This window comes from Dipteris shenzhenensis, chromosome 8 (genome assembly GCF_047967505.1).
Source record: "Dipteris shenzhenensis isolate YYH24624 ecotype China chromosome 8, Dip_SZ_1.0, whole genome shotgun sequence".
Lineage (NCBI taxonomy): Eukaryota > Viridiplantae > Streptophyta > Polypodiopsida > Gleicheniales > Dipteridaceae > Dipteris > Dipteris shenzhenensis.
Genome location: NC_141603.1, coordinates 5,585,217 through 5,600,406, shown reverse-complemented (window position 1 = coordinate 5,600,406; position 15,190 = coordinate 5,585,217). Strand labels below are relative to the sequence as shown.

The 15,190-nt window shown below is 38.7% G+C and overlaps 1 protein-coding gene across 1 annotated transcript; it reads right to left on the bottom strand.

The window, feature by feature from the left end:
- Positions 1–221: 221 nt before the first annotated feature.
- Positions 222–889, bottom strand: LOC147899015 (cytochrome b6f complex subunit (petM)). Its single transcript, XM_087378339.1, has one exon. The coding sequence runs from the start codon at positions 754–756 to the stop codon at positions 385–387; it is 372 nt and encodes a 123-aa protein (XP_087234465.1). The 5' UTR covers positions 757–889; the 3' UTR covers positions 222–384.
- Between the last annotated feature and the right edge of the window lie 14,301 nt (positions 890–15,190).

The following is a 15,190-nucleotide window of genomic DNA, read 5'->3' as shown; positions in this document are numbered from 1 at the left end:
GCACCGTGCGCGCGCGCGCTCTCTCTCTCTCTCTCTCACATTCATGTCAAACAAATAGCGCAGAGTACAGTTCGCAAAAACCTTCGCGATGGGAAGACAAGCACACGTCCAAGCTAGTCCGAGTGTTAAATTAAAGGTAGTCACTGACAAATGCAGGGAGCCGTCGACACAGCACAAGCATAGTTTAGCGGAAATATGCACAGTTACCAATTGGACATATGTGTACAAGCTCTGCGCTGTTCTTATATGGGCAGCCGGAAAAACTCAGAGTTAACCCTAATAAAGTAAGGCAAGCTTCGGCCATTCTTGCTACACACGGAAAGACTCCCAGATAAACTCAATACATTGCCAATGGGGCACACCTTCTACTACCGCAGATCAGATCTACTCTTCAGACTCCTCGACAGCGGCCTCAATGCGGAGAAGCACAAAACCGAGGGCGATGCCGATGAGCACGAGGGCACTCATGATGGGAACAACCCTGAAGATTTCAGACGCGACGTTGCAGGAGGAGGCCGCAGCGCCGCCTCGGGAAGGAGCCGATGAGGCAGCGGAGCACTGAGCGAGAAGCTGGGCGAATCGGAGCTCGGAGGAGGGCATCGAACCGAGGGCAGAGATATGATTGTGCGATTTGAGGCCAGAGAAGGAATTCATGCTCTTGACGGAGAATTTGTTGCGGGGAATGCGGGGGGACGAGTCGAGGGAGGCAGCGGAGAGGTTGTGGTAGCTGGGAAGGGCAGCGGCTATAGACGCCATGCCTGCGGTGTCTCACAAGCTCTGAGAGAGAAGTGAGGGTTGATGCTGCGCAGCAGCTAGTTAGCTTTCATCTCCAACTCGAGTAACAGCGAAGGATAAGGTTTCCGCTCAAGAGATAGGGCTTGAATGGATGAGGCACTCGCACCCCCCACTCCAATCCCCTCATCATAAGCCCCCATAAATGTGCGAACACACGACTTACAAGGGACCCCTCATGGCCTACACTAGGGGCCATCTTGAGGTCTTCAAGGATTCGAACACAAGTAGCCAACTCAGGTGCTGCTCTATAACAAGCCCTTTTCTCCCACACTTGTAGTTCATCTTCTTGTATTCACAACAAATCCTCCATTCAGAGGATCATGTAGCCTCAAAAATCAACAATCGTGCACCTAGATTCTAGCATGTCGAGTCTCCTTCCCTTCTGCAACCTCAAACAATCACCCAAGAATTGATGAGTCAAGATTTCGGTCTCATTTGTAGACCACAAGGGACCTAGCAAGGAGGAAAAAAAGCTATGGGATCACATATTTACAAGGATCACTTTAAAATTATTGCAAGGCTTGGAACACATTTGAGGGATTTAAACATGTACAAGAAATTTGAGGGATTTAAACATGTGCATGCAAGCTTGCTATGTAGAGAACACCATTTGCCATTGCCTAGATCATGGACAAATCAAATGTGGCTGCATGCTACAACTATCTATGACGAGAAAGTAGATGGTACAGCTCAATTTGCCACTTGGGCAAAAATTGCAAAAGACAAGGAGCTCAAGCTCGAGCTTGACTGTGAGGAAAAGGAGCCTGAAGGGAGGAACCAACCCCCTTTAGGAAAGGAGCAACAAGGGTCGAGCCTACAACCAAGAAGCTCAAATCAAGGAAGGAGGAAGCGACATGAAGGGAGGGGCTGGGCCCCTAAGGAAAGAACCAGCCCCCTTTGGGAAAGGATCAAGGAGGGCCGAGCATGCAATCAAGGAGCTAAAAAAGGCGACCTGCTTAGAGCAATGTGCATGTAAGGGGTCTATTTATTCACTTTAGAAAAAAATTCAAAAATTTTGATATAATTTTGATTTAAGAAAAACATATGTAAACATGGATTTGGAAATTATCTCTTGAATGCATGTGATATTGGGTATACCCGTATGGTGAACTTCCCCAATCTTCGAACTCCCAACCCCCCACCCGTCAAGCACTATGTGAAAACTAACCTTAGTAAAAGGATGGAAGAAGTTTCTTTAGCATAATTCACTACCCTCAAAATGTGCTTAAGAATTTAGATTTTATACAGTATATATTCATCACACATCCATCCTATAACCACAATTTTAGCATGCTAGTATGCATAAAGCATGAAAACATGTTTTCCTAAAAGGTCTTTACTTCCCCTGAACATGGCACGTCATGGTTCTAGCTAAAGTTTCTACACACTACTTCACACTAATTACTCTCTTTACGAAGAAACAAAGTTACATCATATTTCCAAAGATTCCAAATTATTATTGAACATGAATCCAAATAGGCCATTCCACAAGGCTTACGCAAACACATTTACAAAGATTCTCAATTAACCAATCTTTCAAGAGCTTTAATTATGTATCTTAGATAGGGCATGGAAAGCAAGAAAGAACCCTACATTGCCTCCAGTGCAAAAATACCATCTACCCTAAGAAAACAAAAGTGAGGCACTTGGATTCTAGCTTACCAACTCCACATGCCTTGTATGATCGCACATATTACTAAGGAATAAATGATTGGGGATTTAGGTTCATTTATAGGGTCATTAATGGAGGATTGGACCTAGAGGAACCTAGGATTGACTCTCGGCTAGCTTCAAGTTCATTTCAAGTCTTAGAACATGTTCAAAGGATTCATAAACTAGTAGGAATGGGGCCTACAGTGACTACATTTGGCTACATGTGTCACATTATTTTTCCTTGTGATTACTTTTAGTAATGGGTATTTTAAATATTGCTTATATCACTAAATGACACTTATTTACATTCTTACATGAGTTGCTAGTGTTTGACTCACAATGCATCTTTAAGCAACACTTGTAGCAACTACATGCAATTGAATTGGTAGAGTTTAGTTTAGTGGTCATTAGCAATGCTATCTTTAGCTCAATCTCTCATGACTAAAGTTTGAATTATTTCACAACCTCTGCCATTTTCAAAGTTCCAACTTCTTGGTCCTCCCCTTCTCTCCCCATTGTTTATGCTTATATAAACCCACAACCGTATCTCACAACTTCTCCCCTCCCATTTTTATACCCTAATATTGTGGCTCACATCTTCTACTTTATCTAATCTAAAACAATACCTTTTGTCCCTTTGTCTTTTCTTATGCAATCAGGTCCAAACAAAGATCAATCAAGCATTTGGTTTGGCTTCATAATATCAAACAAGCATTACTACAAAGGCTTTGGCAAGACCTCTTTCCTAGTGTAGCTCAAGAGGCTACATACGATATTCCCTAATAATCTACCTCACATCCTCTATTCTACCTAATTCAAAAGTGATAACTCAATAATAGATTTAATCCCTTCATCTTTTCTTATATGGACTCAAATCCAAATAAAGATCTAGTATGCATTTTTCTTGGCTTAATGATATCAACCAATGTTACAAGGGATACTACATAAGCTTTGGTGAGAGCTCTTTTCTAGTGTAGCTTAGTGATGCAAGAGCCTACGTAAGCCACAAAGTCCTTGTGATTCTTAAGGCAAAGGGAGAATGATTGAGACAAGTCATAAGGAAAAAGTAAACTATACTAACATGAATTTTGCACAGGAGAGTGGTCATCTTCCCAAGTTCCACCTCCCAGTCTTGCATTTATGTCATCTTTCAAATTTCTATTTCCCAAAGTGACTCATACATCATCTAATTAGAGATCTAACTAGAGACATTGCCTCTCTTGCCTCCCCTCGAGGCCCTATCAAGAAATCCAACTTGAAGGGGAGCCTTTATACTAGTGCATTATATCCAAAGACAATATTGGAAGGTGATCTAAGTGAAGGATGTAAGACCTCATTGATTTATGCATTGAAACATGTCAAAAGTTTCTTATCATTTTAGTATGTGCATTGCCCTCTTTAGTTTACAATTAGTGTATTACATAGGGTCTTTTACATGTAAGCTCCTACCTTGTATACCATTCCATTTTCAATGATAGGAAAGAAGATAATGAAACAAAAAAAATTGTGATCAAATAATTGGAGAAAGAGTGTGGTTTTGGATAAAGCCACATAATGGTGGAGATCAAGATGCATAATCATGTTTGTGTGTATCAATAAATTTATTCCTATGTATACAATGTATGTATTTTTGAATTTATTTCTATGTATGTATGCATGTAAATGTGTAAGTGTTCATACCTATGCATCTATGGATACATATGTCAATAATGCATACATGAATGTAGGAATATATGTTTATATGTATGACAACCTATTTGGGTATTGTTTTTGCCAATGAGATGCCATTAGCTCTAAGTGATAAGCTTGACCTTTTACATTGTGACATTAAATGTCTTTTCTTTGACCATTTCTTTGAGCTAGAGTTTCATCGACATTGTCTTGCATTGCATTTTGCTCTTCTCCATCTTCCTTGGCCTCCCCAGCACTATCATGATGTAGAGTATTCCTAAACATATTTCAACAAAAACATTATCTGCAATGATAGCATCTTTCTCTTCTCCATCTTATCAAAATTAAAAATTTGGTCTTGTTGGAAGTGCTCTTTTATCTATCATGGGTGGTGCCTCCTAGATCAATCAAATATCCTATAATGTAGATGATGGCAAGCCACCGCTACTATGAGGTGCACCCATGCTCATGGATGGAACCTCTTGTCCCTTCCATATTGATATGGATGTAGTGAGTGCTATGTATTGGGAAGCATTGTGCCTTTTGTCTCTGCATGGGCACCATGTTAGATACTATGGGCAAAGCCTTTCCCCATAATTACCCTTCTATCTTTCCCCTATCATTACCCTTAGCTTTATGCTCGAGTTGATTGTGCCAAATGCAAATTATTTGAGATGATTACCATATTTTTGGATATTCTAGCATGGGAGCCTTCTCTATCACATGCATTTATCATCCTTTATCAGGTTCTCACATCGATGCTTATCACATTCTTTTATCATTAATTTGTCCTAGTGGTGCTTGATTTGTTGCATATGGAGAAAGAAGGACTTGATGTTGTACTTGGTATTAAAATTGATTCTAATTTTGATCATTTGAATTATGTGCTAACTATCCTTGCTATTGTTTGTCGATATTAGATTTGTCCTTGAGTCTTCCTTTGCTTGTTGGGTTTTGTCCTCGATATTTCCTTTGCTATTGTTTGTTGATGTTGGCTTTGTCCTTGAGGTTTCCTTTCATTTTGATTTCCAATCTATTATACTAAGCATTTGCCATGTCCTTGTACTTTTTCTTGCATTCTTAGTTGCAATGCCCTTGAATATTATAGTAGTTGCAACTTCACGTTCTTTTTGGAACATCCTATTGTAACCTCCTCTATCAAAGTTACCTCTTCCTCTTGATTCCATGTCTTCCTCTATTTACGATAGTAGTAATCCCGGAATCATAGTGAGAGCTAAGTTTGATAATGACCGCTTAAAGGATTAGGCTTATGAAGGATGATCATGAAGGATTGGGATTAGGAAGCAATGGTAAAGTAATAAATAGTGTGTGTCCCTTAGTCAAGGTTCAGTGGGAGCCAACATAGCTAGGCTAAAGGGCACATGGTGGTGGCAGGCATTGCAATAGTGGCCACACAAGCAAGGAAGGGTGACTAGCTAAGTATGGTATGGTTACCCTGAATAGAAAAGGTGTCCACGAATAGCTTGGGAGGCATTGTTGGGAGGCCACTGGAAATCTCTTAGTTCTCCTCTCCAACAAATGTCATATCGCCTTCTCATTGGTGGGTGCTTGATGTTGTTATTATTTGGATGGCTATTTGAGAAGGAAATAACAGAAATTGCCTCTACTTAGTCGAACCTTATGTCTACCAGAATTGTGTTAATTTTTGCCTCTTTTTCATTGAGAACCTCTTCCTCTTGCTCTTTGACGACCTCTGTCTCTTTATAAACCTCTTCTCTTCCTCTTATTGAGAGGGCTCATGTCTGTTGCATCAATGCTAGGACATCTTTAAATTTGCACTCACTTAAGTATCTCTCTAACATAAAGTTTTCTCTTACATTACCATCCACTATAAGGAAAAGGTGCAAAAAGTGTGGCCAATTTTGGCACTGAAAGGGTGGTTTTGATGACCGCCCATTTGGACCCACCCTTGGTTTGAAGGGTGACCAATAATTTTTTACCTTTTTTGATCTTGCTAAAAATAGGGAGGCCTACAAATTTTGTCCCTTTTGTGGGTGTTTCTTTCTCTTTTTGTTTATAACATCAATCATTATACATTGTTCCCTAGAGGTATTAGGCCTTTTGGATTCTCTTCATAATATTTTCCTTTTTGTTTTCTTACACTTGTCACATGCTCTATTGCAAAAGTTTGTCCATGCAGCTCTTTTCAAGTTGTATCTACCGAAATAAGATGCAATAAGCTGATAATTTTCTTTGAGACACTCTATCCTACCTTTTTTGAGATCTAGTTGGGAGTTGGAGGAGAAACATGTGAAGAAAAGATTAGATTCACAAATCCTATACAGAGCAAGATGGCTAAATCTAGCACTTTTTGCCTCAAGGAACTTAATGCCTATCTAGAGGGAGCCCAGACTAGGTGCTAGTATGCTGCTACAATCATACAAAGCTGCAAGTACAATGGTAGACTTCTTAATTCACTATATGATCACAATGGTGCATGAGCTATGATGAAAATAAGAACACACAATCATGGGGTACGTATGAGAAAGAACCAACATGAAGGCTTTTGGACTAGCACTTGATTTATAGCTTTTACACACAATAGCTTCATGCTCTTGCACCTTCCTCCTTTAGATCCTCTTCAATCGTGCCAATTTCTAGTCTATCTTCCTCTATAGGAGCAACAACACTACTCGAGCTCAACCACCATTATAAGTCAAAACATAGTGTAGCTATCCTCTATCATTCCGATTTTGATATTTTTTTTCTATTCATTTATGAGCTTTGATAGATCCACGCCAAGCTTGATTCTTGTTTTCTGATTCATGGTTTGGTTCATGCTATGCTCCAGATTGGATTACCAAAACATCCACCTTTTTTAGCCTACACAGTGGCAAAGAGAAAGACTTTGTTGAGTAGCTCTGCAAAGATTTGCTAATAATCATGGCACGCACTTAGAAAGTCAGGAGAAAGGAGCAAATGTTCAAGAACTTATCTACAAGGTTTGTAGACACTATCAGATTGCTTTTGTTCTTTGATCCATGGAGTTCTTTGAATCCAAATAGGCAATGATCGACTTGGCTATTTTTATCAAATCATAGAAATGTCGGAATGAAGCTCAAAAGTCAGAAATGTGATTCTTTTGGTATTTTACAAACTATTGCTGAGCAAAAATTGACAGATAAGGATGAGTCTCTAGATGTAAAGGTGGCAAGCATCTATTAATGCATTAAACATCATAAGTGCCTTTGTGTGCTTGATGGTGATGCAAGCCTGAGAAAATATGGTGCTTGACAGTGATGCAAACTTGAGAAAAGAGATTATCCAAACTATCTCACGGATAGTTCCTCCAAAAACTACCTCGGTTCTGCTTGACTTGCATGGCATGGAGTGACTTTGTACATCTCTATCTTTCTAATCTAGTGACTTTAAACTCCCACTCAATGTTGTAAATCAAGTTTGAGTTTCACTTCGATGTGTGACATTGAAAGGGAGTGGAAGAGGAATATACTCTTATAGGGGCATCCTCACCTCTACACCATAGGCCATACCGTATGTCCAAGCTATTAAGCATTAAATAGGGGCGTCCTCACCTCTACACCATAGGCCATACCGTATGTCCAAGCTATTAAGCATAAAATAGTAAATATTTTTAATATTGTGCATCTTGTAGAAGAATCAAACACAAAGCCCCTTCACTTTAAACTAAAACTCAATGTTGTACATCGAGTTTGCATTTCAATCTCATGTGAGTTCCCTACTACCACATGGCCACAGCCTTTGACCTTAGAACAACGATTACTGTGCAATTCTATCAATTACCCAATAATGGTGAACTCTCAGTACACGATGATGGAAAACTTACAAGTAAATTTTGCTTCTATGCTTGCACAATTATTTTCTCACGTAAATTTACAAGAATCTATGAGCATATATAGCCACACAACATAGCTTTACTTAAGAATCAACTAACTTTTCAAATTTTGGTTTTATTATAGATACAATTTTTGCTAGTGAAACCAGAAGGTAATTCTTTTCACACAAATTCACCACTTAATCAATTGGAGAAGGAGAACACAATCACACCATGAAAGCGACAACAGAATGGGTACAATCTCCCCCTCCTAGATGAGTGGCTCACGCTTCCTCAGCTAGAGTATTTATGATATTTCATAAAAGCACCAAGGAGCCAAAATTATCCCTCTCATCCAAAAATGAGGGATTCGCTTTACATAGCCATCTTAGGGCCCCAAATGAATTATGTCCACAACAAAATATATTGCTCAAACTTGCAATAATAAAACAAATACAAAATTGGCCCATGGCCATATTTAATGCACTGTGTGACACCTCGATCGGTACCCTCACACTAACTCCAATCCTCGCTATGAGTTCCATCACCTGTACTCAAGCCGCCAATTACATTAATTATTAACAATCGATTAAACAAATCACCAAATCAATCGATCCCAACATAACCACACTCAAAGCACAATAATCAAGCACAACACCAATGACACTAGCGACATCAGTATTAACATGGAATCACCCACAATACCAATCATCTAGCATGGCAAAACACAAGCTAGTCAGGCATCCCCACCTAACCACACAAAGTATCCACTAGGACCCCCGTCGCGTCCGATGCGCTCCTATGGAGTAGTTTGCCATAGTCACACTTGAGTAAAGTAATAATATCCAAAGCAAGATATATCAAAAAATATAATTTTCGTAACATCCCTCTTGCTTGGATTGCAACTGGCCTCAGTTGCGTGTTTGATTATAGGAACTAAGGAGGTTTGGAAAGTTCGAAAGAACTGCTCAGGCATCCACTGAGCATCGTCTCTTGGATGGTTCTTAAATTTGAGCAAGTATTTAGTATAGACATTTCCTTTTCGGGTCGAGGTTTGTTGATGATCAACAATGCATTCGGGTTCTAGAATTTCTTCTTCATCAACAATCAATGGGGCCTCTTCGTAGATATGATGAATAGGTAAAGGTCCTTTAAAGGGCTTTAAAAGGCTGATATGGAAAGCATTATGTATTCTCCAATTATCAGGTAATTCAAGCCTATAAGCTAGATCATTGATTTTCTGAATCACCTTGAATCGTCCATAAAAACGTGGTGACATCTTGATTACTGGCCATTTCTCAACACTCTTCAATCTTCTTTTCTCAATCTGAAGAAGTACATAATCACCTTCTTTAAAAAGCATGTTTTTTCATTTCTTATTAGCTTGTTTAGTCTACTTCTCTTGAGCTATTGCAATCGCTTCTCGAACTTCTTTGAGAATATTTTGATAATCATGGGTAAATGCATGTGTTGCTTCCACTCTATGGGTCAATCGTGTGATAGGAATAGGTAAAACCTTCCCATAGATAATATCAAAGGGTGCTCTTCCAGTTGCAGAATGAGGAGTATTATTATAAGCAAACTATAAGAGATGAATGTATTTGTCCCAAGTCTTTGGTTGACTTCCTGCATAAGCTCTTATCATATCCAGAATAGTATTGTTTGTAACTTCAGTTTGTCCATTCGATTCTGGATGAAAAGCTGATGAGAAGTCTAATTTAGTGCCTAGATTATGAAATAATGCAGTCCAGAAATTAGTACAAAACTTTGAATCTCGATCAGACACTATAATCTTTGGCAAGCCATGATGAACAAAGATATGCTTGATGAATAAATGTGCAGCCTGCTGAGCTATTAAAGTCTTCTTGCATGGGATGAAATAGGCTTGCTTACTAAAGTGATCTATTATCGTCCAAATCATATCATTTTGATTCACTGTAGTAGAAAAACCTGTTATGAAATCCATGGATATTTGTTCCCAAGGTTGCGTAGGAATAGGCAAAGGCATTAGCAATCCTGGGGTCTTGCCTTTGTAACTCTTGATTTTCTAACAAGTGATGCATTCGACTACAAACTTAGCCACATCTTTTATTATAGTAGGCCAATGAAATTCTCTTGCTATCACTTGTAAAGTGGCAGTCACTCCCCTATGTCCCATATATGGTGGTTGGTGCATTTCCTCCATTACAATTTGTCTAAAGGGTCGAGTGATGCATAATTTCTTTTGATAAAAGAGGTATCCACCAGTGCATGAATAGTCCAACATAGGATTCCAATTGTTATTTTCTAATTTGTTCCATATATCGGAGAAGTCTGGATCCCCTTGATAAGAATTCTTCATACCTTCAAAAGGCTAGGTTTCTACAGCAGTGATGTGATTAATGCTTGGCTTTCTACTAAGAGCATCAGCAACTACATTCTCATTTCCAGGTTGTTACTGAATCATGGGCTGAAAACTCTGTATAATTGATGCCCACTTGATGTGCCTGTCAGATATAAGTGGCTGAGTCAACAAATGCTTGATACTTTACTGATCAGTTTTGATAAGAAAGTTAGTGTTTCCACATTCGTAAGGTGTGCACAACAGCGGTTAATTCTTTATCATATGTGCTATAATTGCATTCTGTTGGTTTTAATTTTCAGCTCTCATATGCTATTGGATGTCCATCTTGCATAAGTACGACTCCAATTCCATATCCACTAGCATCGGTTACAACTACAAAGAATGGTCTACAGAAATCGGGTAGTTGCAACACAAGAGCTTGTGTGAGAGCTTCTTTCAAAGCTGTAAAAGATTTATCTTGACGCTGAGTCCATAAGAAATGCTTAGCTTTTCTAAGAGGGTCTGTCAATGGATGTGTAATGTATGCGAAATTCTTGACAAAGTTTTTGTAAAAGCTACACAATCCCAAGAATGATCATAATTCATGTATATCTCAGGGTTTAGGCCATGTGCCTATGCACTCAATCTTCTTTGGATCTACTTGAATCCCATCGACGGATACAATGTGACCCAAATACTCTATCTGATCTTGAAAGAAACTGCTCTTTTTAGGATTTATGTACAATTGATTTTCTTTCAAGAGTGAAAAGACTAGCTTCAGATGTTCCTTATGCTCCTCAACATCTTTGCTAAACACCAGAATATCATCGAAAAATACTACCACACGATCTTGGTGTTTAAGAAAGATTCGGTTCATCATTCTATTAAAAGTAGCTAGAGCATTAGTTAGCCCAAAAGGCATAACTAAGAACTCATAATGTCCTGTTTGAGTTCTAAAAGCAGTCTTGTATATATCCTCTTCTACTATACGAACTTGATGATAGCCAGATTTGAGATCTATCTTACTGAAGACCTTGCCCCAGACCTTGGCTCCTTTCAATTTGTCCAAAAGATCATCAATCCTAGGGATTGGATATCTGTTCTTCACTATGATTTTGTTCAGTGCACGATAGTCTATGCACATTCGGTAGGTTCCATTTTTCTTTTTGACTAATAAGACAGGTGCTCCATAAGGAGAACTACTGACTCTTATCAATCCTCTCTCTATCAGTTCCTCCACTTGCTTTTGTATTTCCTTTTTCTCTAGCCGGTTGACTCTATAAGGAGCTTTGCAAGGTGGAGTGTTGCCCGGTAAGATTTCTATCCTATGATCTTCAGGTCGAGAACATGGTAGTCCAGGCAGTAAATCCTCTAAGAAACAATCAAAATTTTGGGAAAGAAATTTTTGGTGCATAGGCTTAGTGTTTGGCTGAGCAGCCGTAACCATATTCACCAAAATAAGATATGTCTTCTCACGTTTTCTAATTGCTCTTTTGGCTTGTGTGTGGTTGAGTAAAGGACTGACCTCATATTTCATGAACCCATGATGAGAGACCCGTACATCGAATGCCTTCCCATCAAGCCAATCAAAGTCACATGCTGTTACTGCCTCTTACTTTGTAAAAGGTTTGTCCACCAGGTAGTGTGAACTACCACATTGACGGACATGGCTTCAAAATGCTTCAAACATCGTGTTTGCCAGCCTAGTCTGAACCCATCCTAACCTTAGGCATTAACATAGAGCTAGACAATCATAAACATTTGCTACAAGTATTGCTCCAATGTACATGAAGGAAAGAATCTTTTTTAGCTGTGGTAAAGAAAGCATCACAAGAAGGAAAAGTAAATGTTGTGTCCAGAGCCGTAAATCATATGTTGATATGAGTCATTTCAAAGCAATTTTATCTAGCATAGTCAATGAATTTGGGATAATCTTGCCCATAGTATTAAACATTTCTCTCATAGAGGAACAAAGTTGCATGACTCTATGGAAGGTCAAAGAGGTTCCTTTTATCATTTTTGGCACATTGGCCCTTGCATTTTGTGTCAAGTAAATCTATTATGCTTCATGTAAGTGGTTGTCCACATATAGTTGAGGAAGGTTGATCTCGTAAGTATTGTGCTATGCTTGTCCTTCGATATATTGAAGTTGTGAAGATCCTCCTTCATTCCATCGGCCGGCCTTTTGTTGGGGTGTAGAGGAGGTTAAGGTAGAAGAGTAGGACCCTATGAATCTAGTACTCCAACTTGTTAATACGTGGTCTCTAGTCATTGACAATAGCATGCATGTGTCTCACAATCATCTTGAACGTGGAAAGATAATAACGAAAACTTAGCAACACCATCTACAATAGGACAAATAAGTAGTCTCAACAAAACATAGACCAAACTTATTGAATGCAATGAGTAGATTTGAAAGCATTAGAGTAGATTGTCACTTCATTGCAACATGATAAAATTTCTCAGGAAGGTTGTATTGTTATGATTCCATTTTAATTCAACTAATTGAATGATGTATGGCAACATCTCCCTCCTTTGGTCTCCACTTAAAAACACTTCGGCAAGAAAGAGACCGAAGAGACAATGCATGAGTATATATCTTTGAAGAAACACGGCACTAAGGGCAAAGAGGCTCCACCCATAAATAATACAAGAAAAAAATCAATGTTGTGGCCACATCCGTAAATCATGTGTGTTGCTATGAGTCCTCTCAAAGCAATTTTATCCAGCTAGATCAAAGTAACGGGAGTAATGAACTTGGGATAGTCTTGCCCATAGTATTAGGCATTGCTCTCATTGAGGAACAATGTTACATAATACTATGGAAGGACCAAGACGTTCCTTCTATAGTTGTTGGCACATTGACCCTTGCAACTTGGGTAATGTAACTGACTATGTTATATTTACACTTTGGGGTCTAAAATGGTTCACATAATTAGTGTTGTCCACTTATAATTGAGGAAGGTTGATCCTATAAGCATCGCAATGTGTTAGTCCTTAGATATATTCAAGTGGTGGAGACCCTCCCCTTCATCCCATTACTCTTTTGTTGGGGTGTTGAGGAGGTTAGGGTAAAGGAGTAGGACCCTCTGAACCCAGTATGCCAACTTTTTGAAATGTGGCCTCTTTAGTCATTGACAATACCATGCATGCATCTCACAATAGCTACTAGCCATCATCTACGTGGGAAGATGGTTGATTAAAACTAAGAAGCACCATCTATAATAGGTCAAATAAGTAGTCTCGACAATACATAAGCCAAACTTATTGAATGCTTCAATGAGCAATTTTGAAAGCATTAGAGTAGTTGATTGTCACTTCATTGCAACTTCATTAAACTTTATACAAAATGGTAATGCTGCACAGAATTCACAGCAGCAATCACAAAATATTAGTGGACCTGTAGTAGAACTTTTAAGAAACATGTTACTAAGGGCAAAGAGGCTCCATCCATGAGCAATAGCACATTTCATTGTAGCCCCTTTCCATCGCCTATACAAGAGAACATTTGGTCAAACCTTAAGACACCATCCATGATGAGCCAAAGGAGTGGTTTAAGAAACAGATGATCAAATGTGAGAAGAGCACCTTTGAATACCTACCATAAAGGAGAGGAAAAGGTACAGCGAGTAAGAGGAGGGGAGGGGGAAGCAGGGGGGGGAAGAGGATGAAACTTGAGAACTTAGCACCTATTTGTTATCATAGTGTTTGTAGTATCTTGGAGCTCCCTTGTTGTTTATGTTAATTTGACGTCAACTAAACCAAGCCATTCCCACCCCCTTCAGAATTTTTTTATGAGTCTTTCTTTTTATATGTGTGTTGATGCATAGATTTGAGAGGCAAAGGACTAAAGATGGGTGGTTAGGAAAGGACTCCATGTTTGAACATCACAATTGGCTGCTACTCTCAAATAGTGTGCCTTCATCACAATCAAAGTTATCATAATTGTAAGCAGGATTGAACCAAGGAAATCGTTACCCATATTCACTATGTATCACTAGCCAAGTATCAAACATGGCATGAAAAAGACACCAAAGGCACAATCCTTGCCCTCAAGCCTAAATAATAGCTAAAAACTCATACTAAGATAGGGCATATAGGCTCCAGCCATGAGCAAGAGCACAACTCATATTAGCCCCTTTTCATCACAAATATAGCAAGCATTATGATCAAACTTTGAGGAACAATTCATGATATTTCAAACAAGCAAATCAAATAGTCAAAATTTTTACAAACTCATAATCTACATTTACTAATCCATTGGTAAGAAATGATTGTTTAGTTCATATTCTTAGCTACATTGTATGAGAACTTGGTATTTTAAGAAACATTCAATTTATACATATGGTATTACTTCTTTAATTAATGCAAGCAATTGTTCATTCAAAAGTGCATTGTTTAAGCTTTCCCATAGCTAAACAAAACAACCAACTAATAAAAATTGATAAGAGTTAGGTGGTGTGCAACCTGTGCAATGTTGCACTAGAGTTACATGTGCACTCAAGAGTGTGCTCCATAACCTTCTCTATAATACAACCATTTGCACCATTTGTGATGTTAGAAACAACGTAGAGTTGTAAGAGTGAAGGCATTGATATAAGTGTGGATATAAGCATCCTATGGAAAACATTGATATAAGCATCGATTTAAGCATCAAATAAACCATTGATATAAGCATCGATATTGTGTTGTTCTCATCTTCTCTTCTCAATCCACACCTCTTCTTTAGCTTTGTAGCCTATTATAGTTTGGTGAGTTCTTTGTCTAGTTCATTGTTTCTCAAACACTAGTTTGCATTTTGATCTTCTTTTCATGCTTTTAATTCTTTAGATAAGCTAGCTAGTAGGTTTCCATGGGATACAAAAGAAGCAAATAGAAATTGGATGATAATTACATTAACAAACCGAGTCAAGGTATGAGAAGTTGTTAAGAGG

Excerpts from the sequence above, each read along its gene's own strand:
- LOC147899015 (XM_087378339.1), bottom strand. The coding sequence starts at position 756 with ATGGCGTCTATAGCCGCTGCCCTTCCCAGCTACCACAACCTCTCCGCT.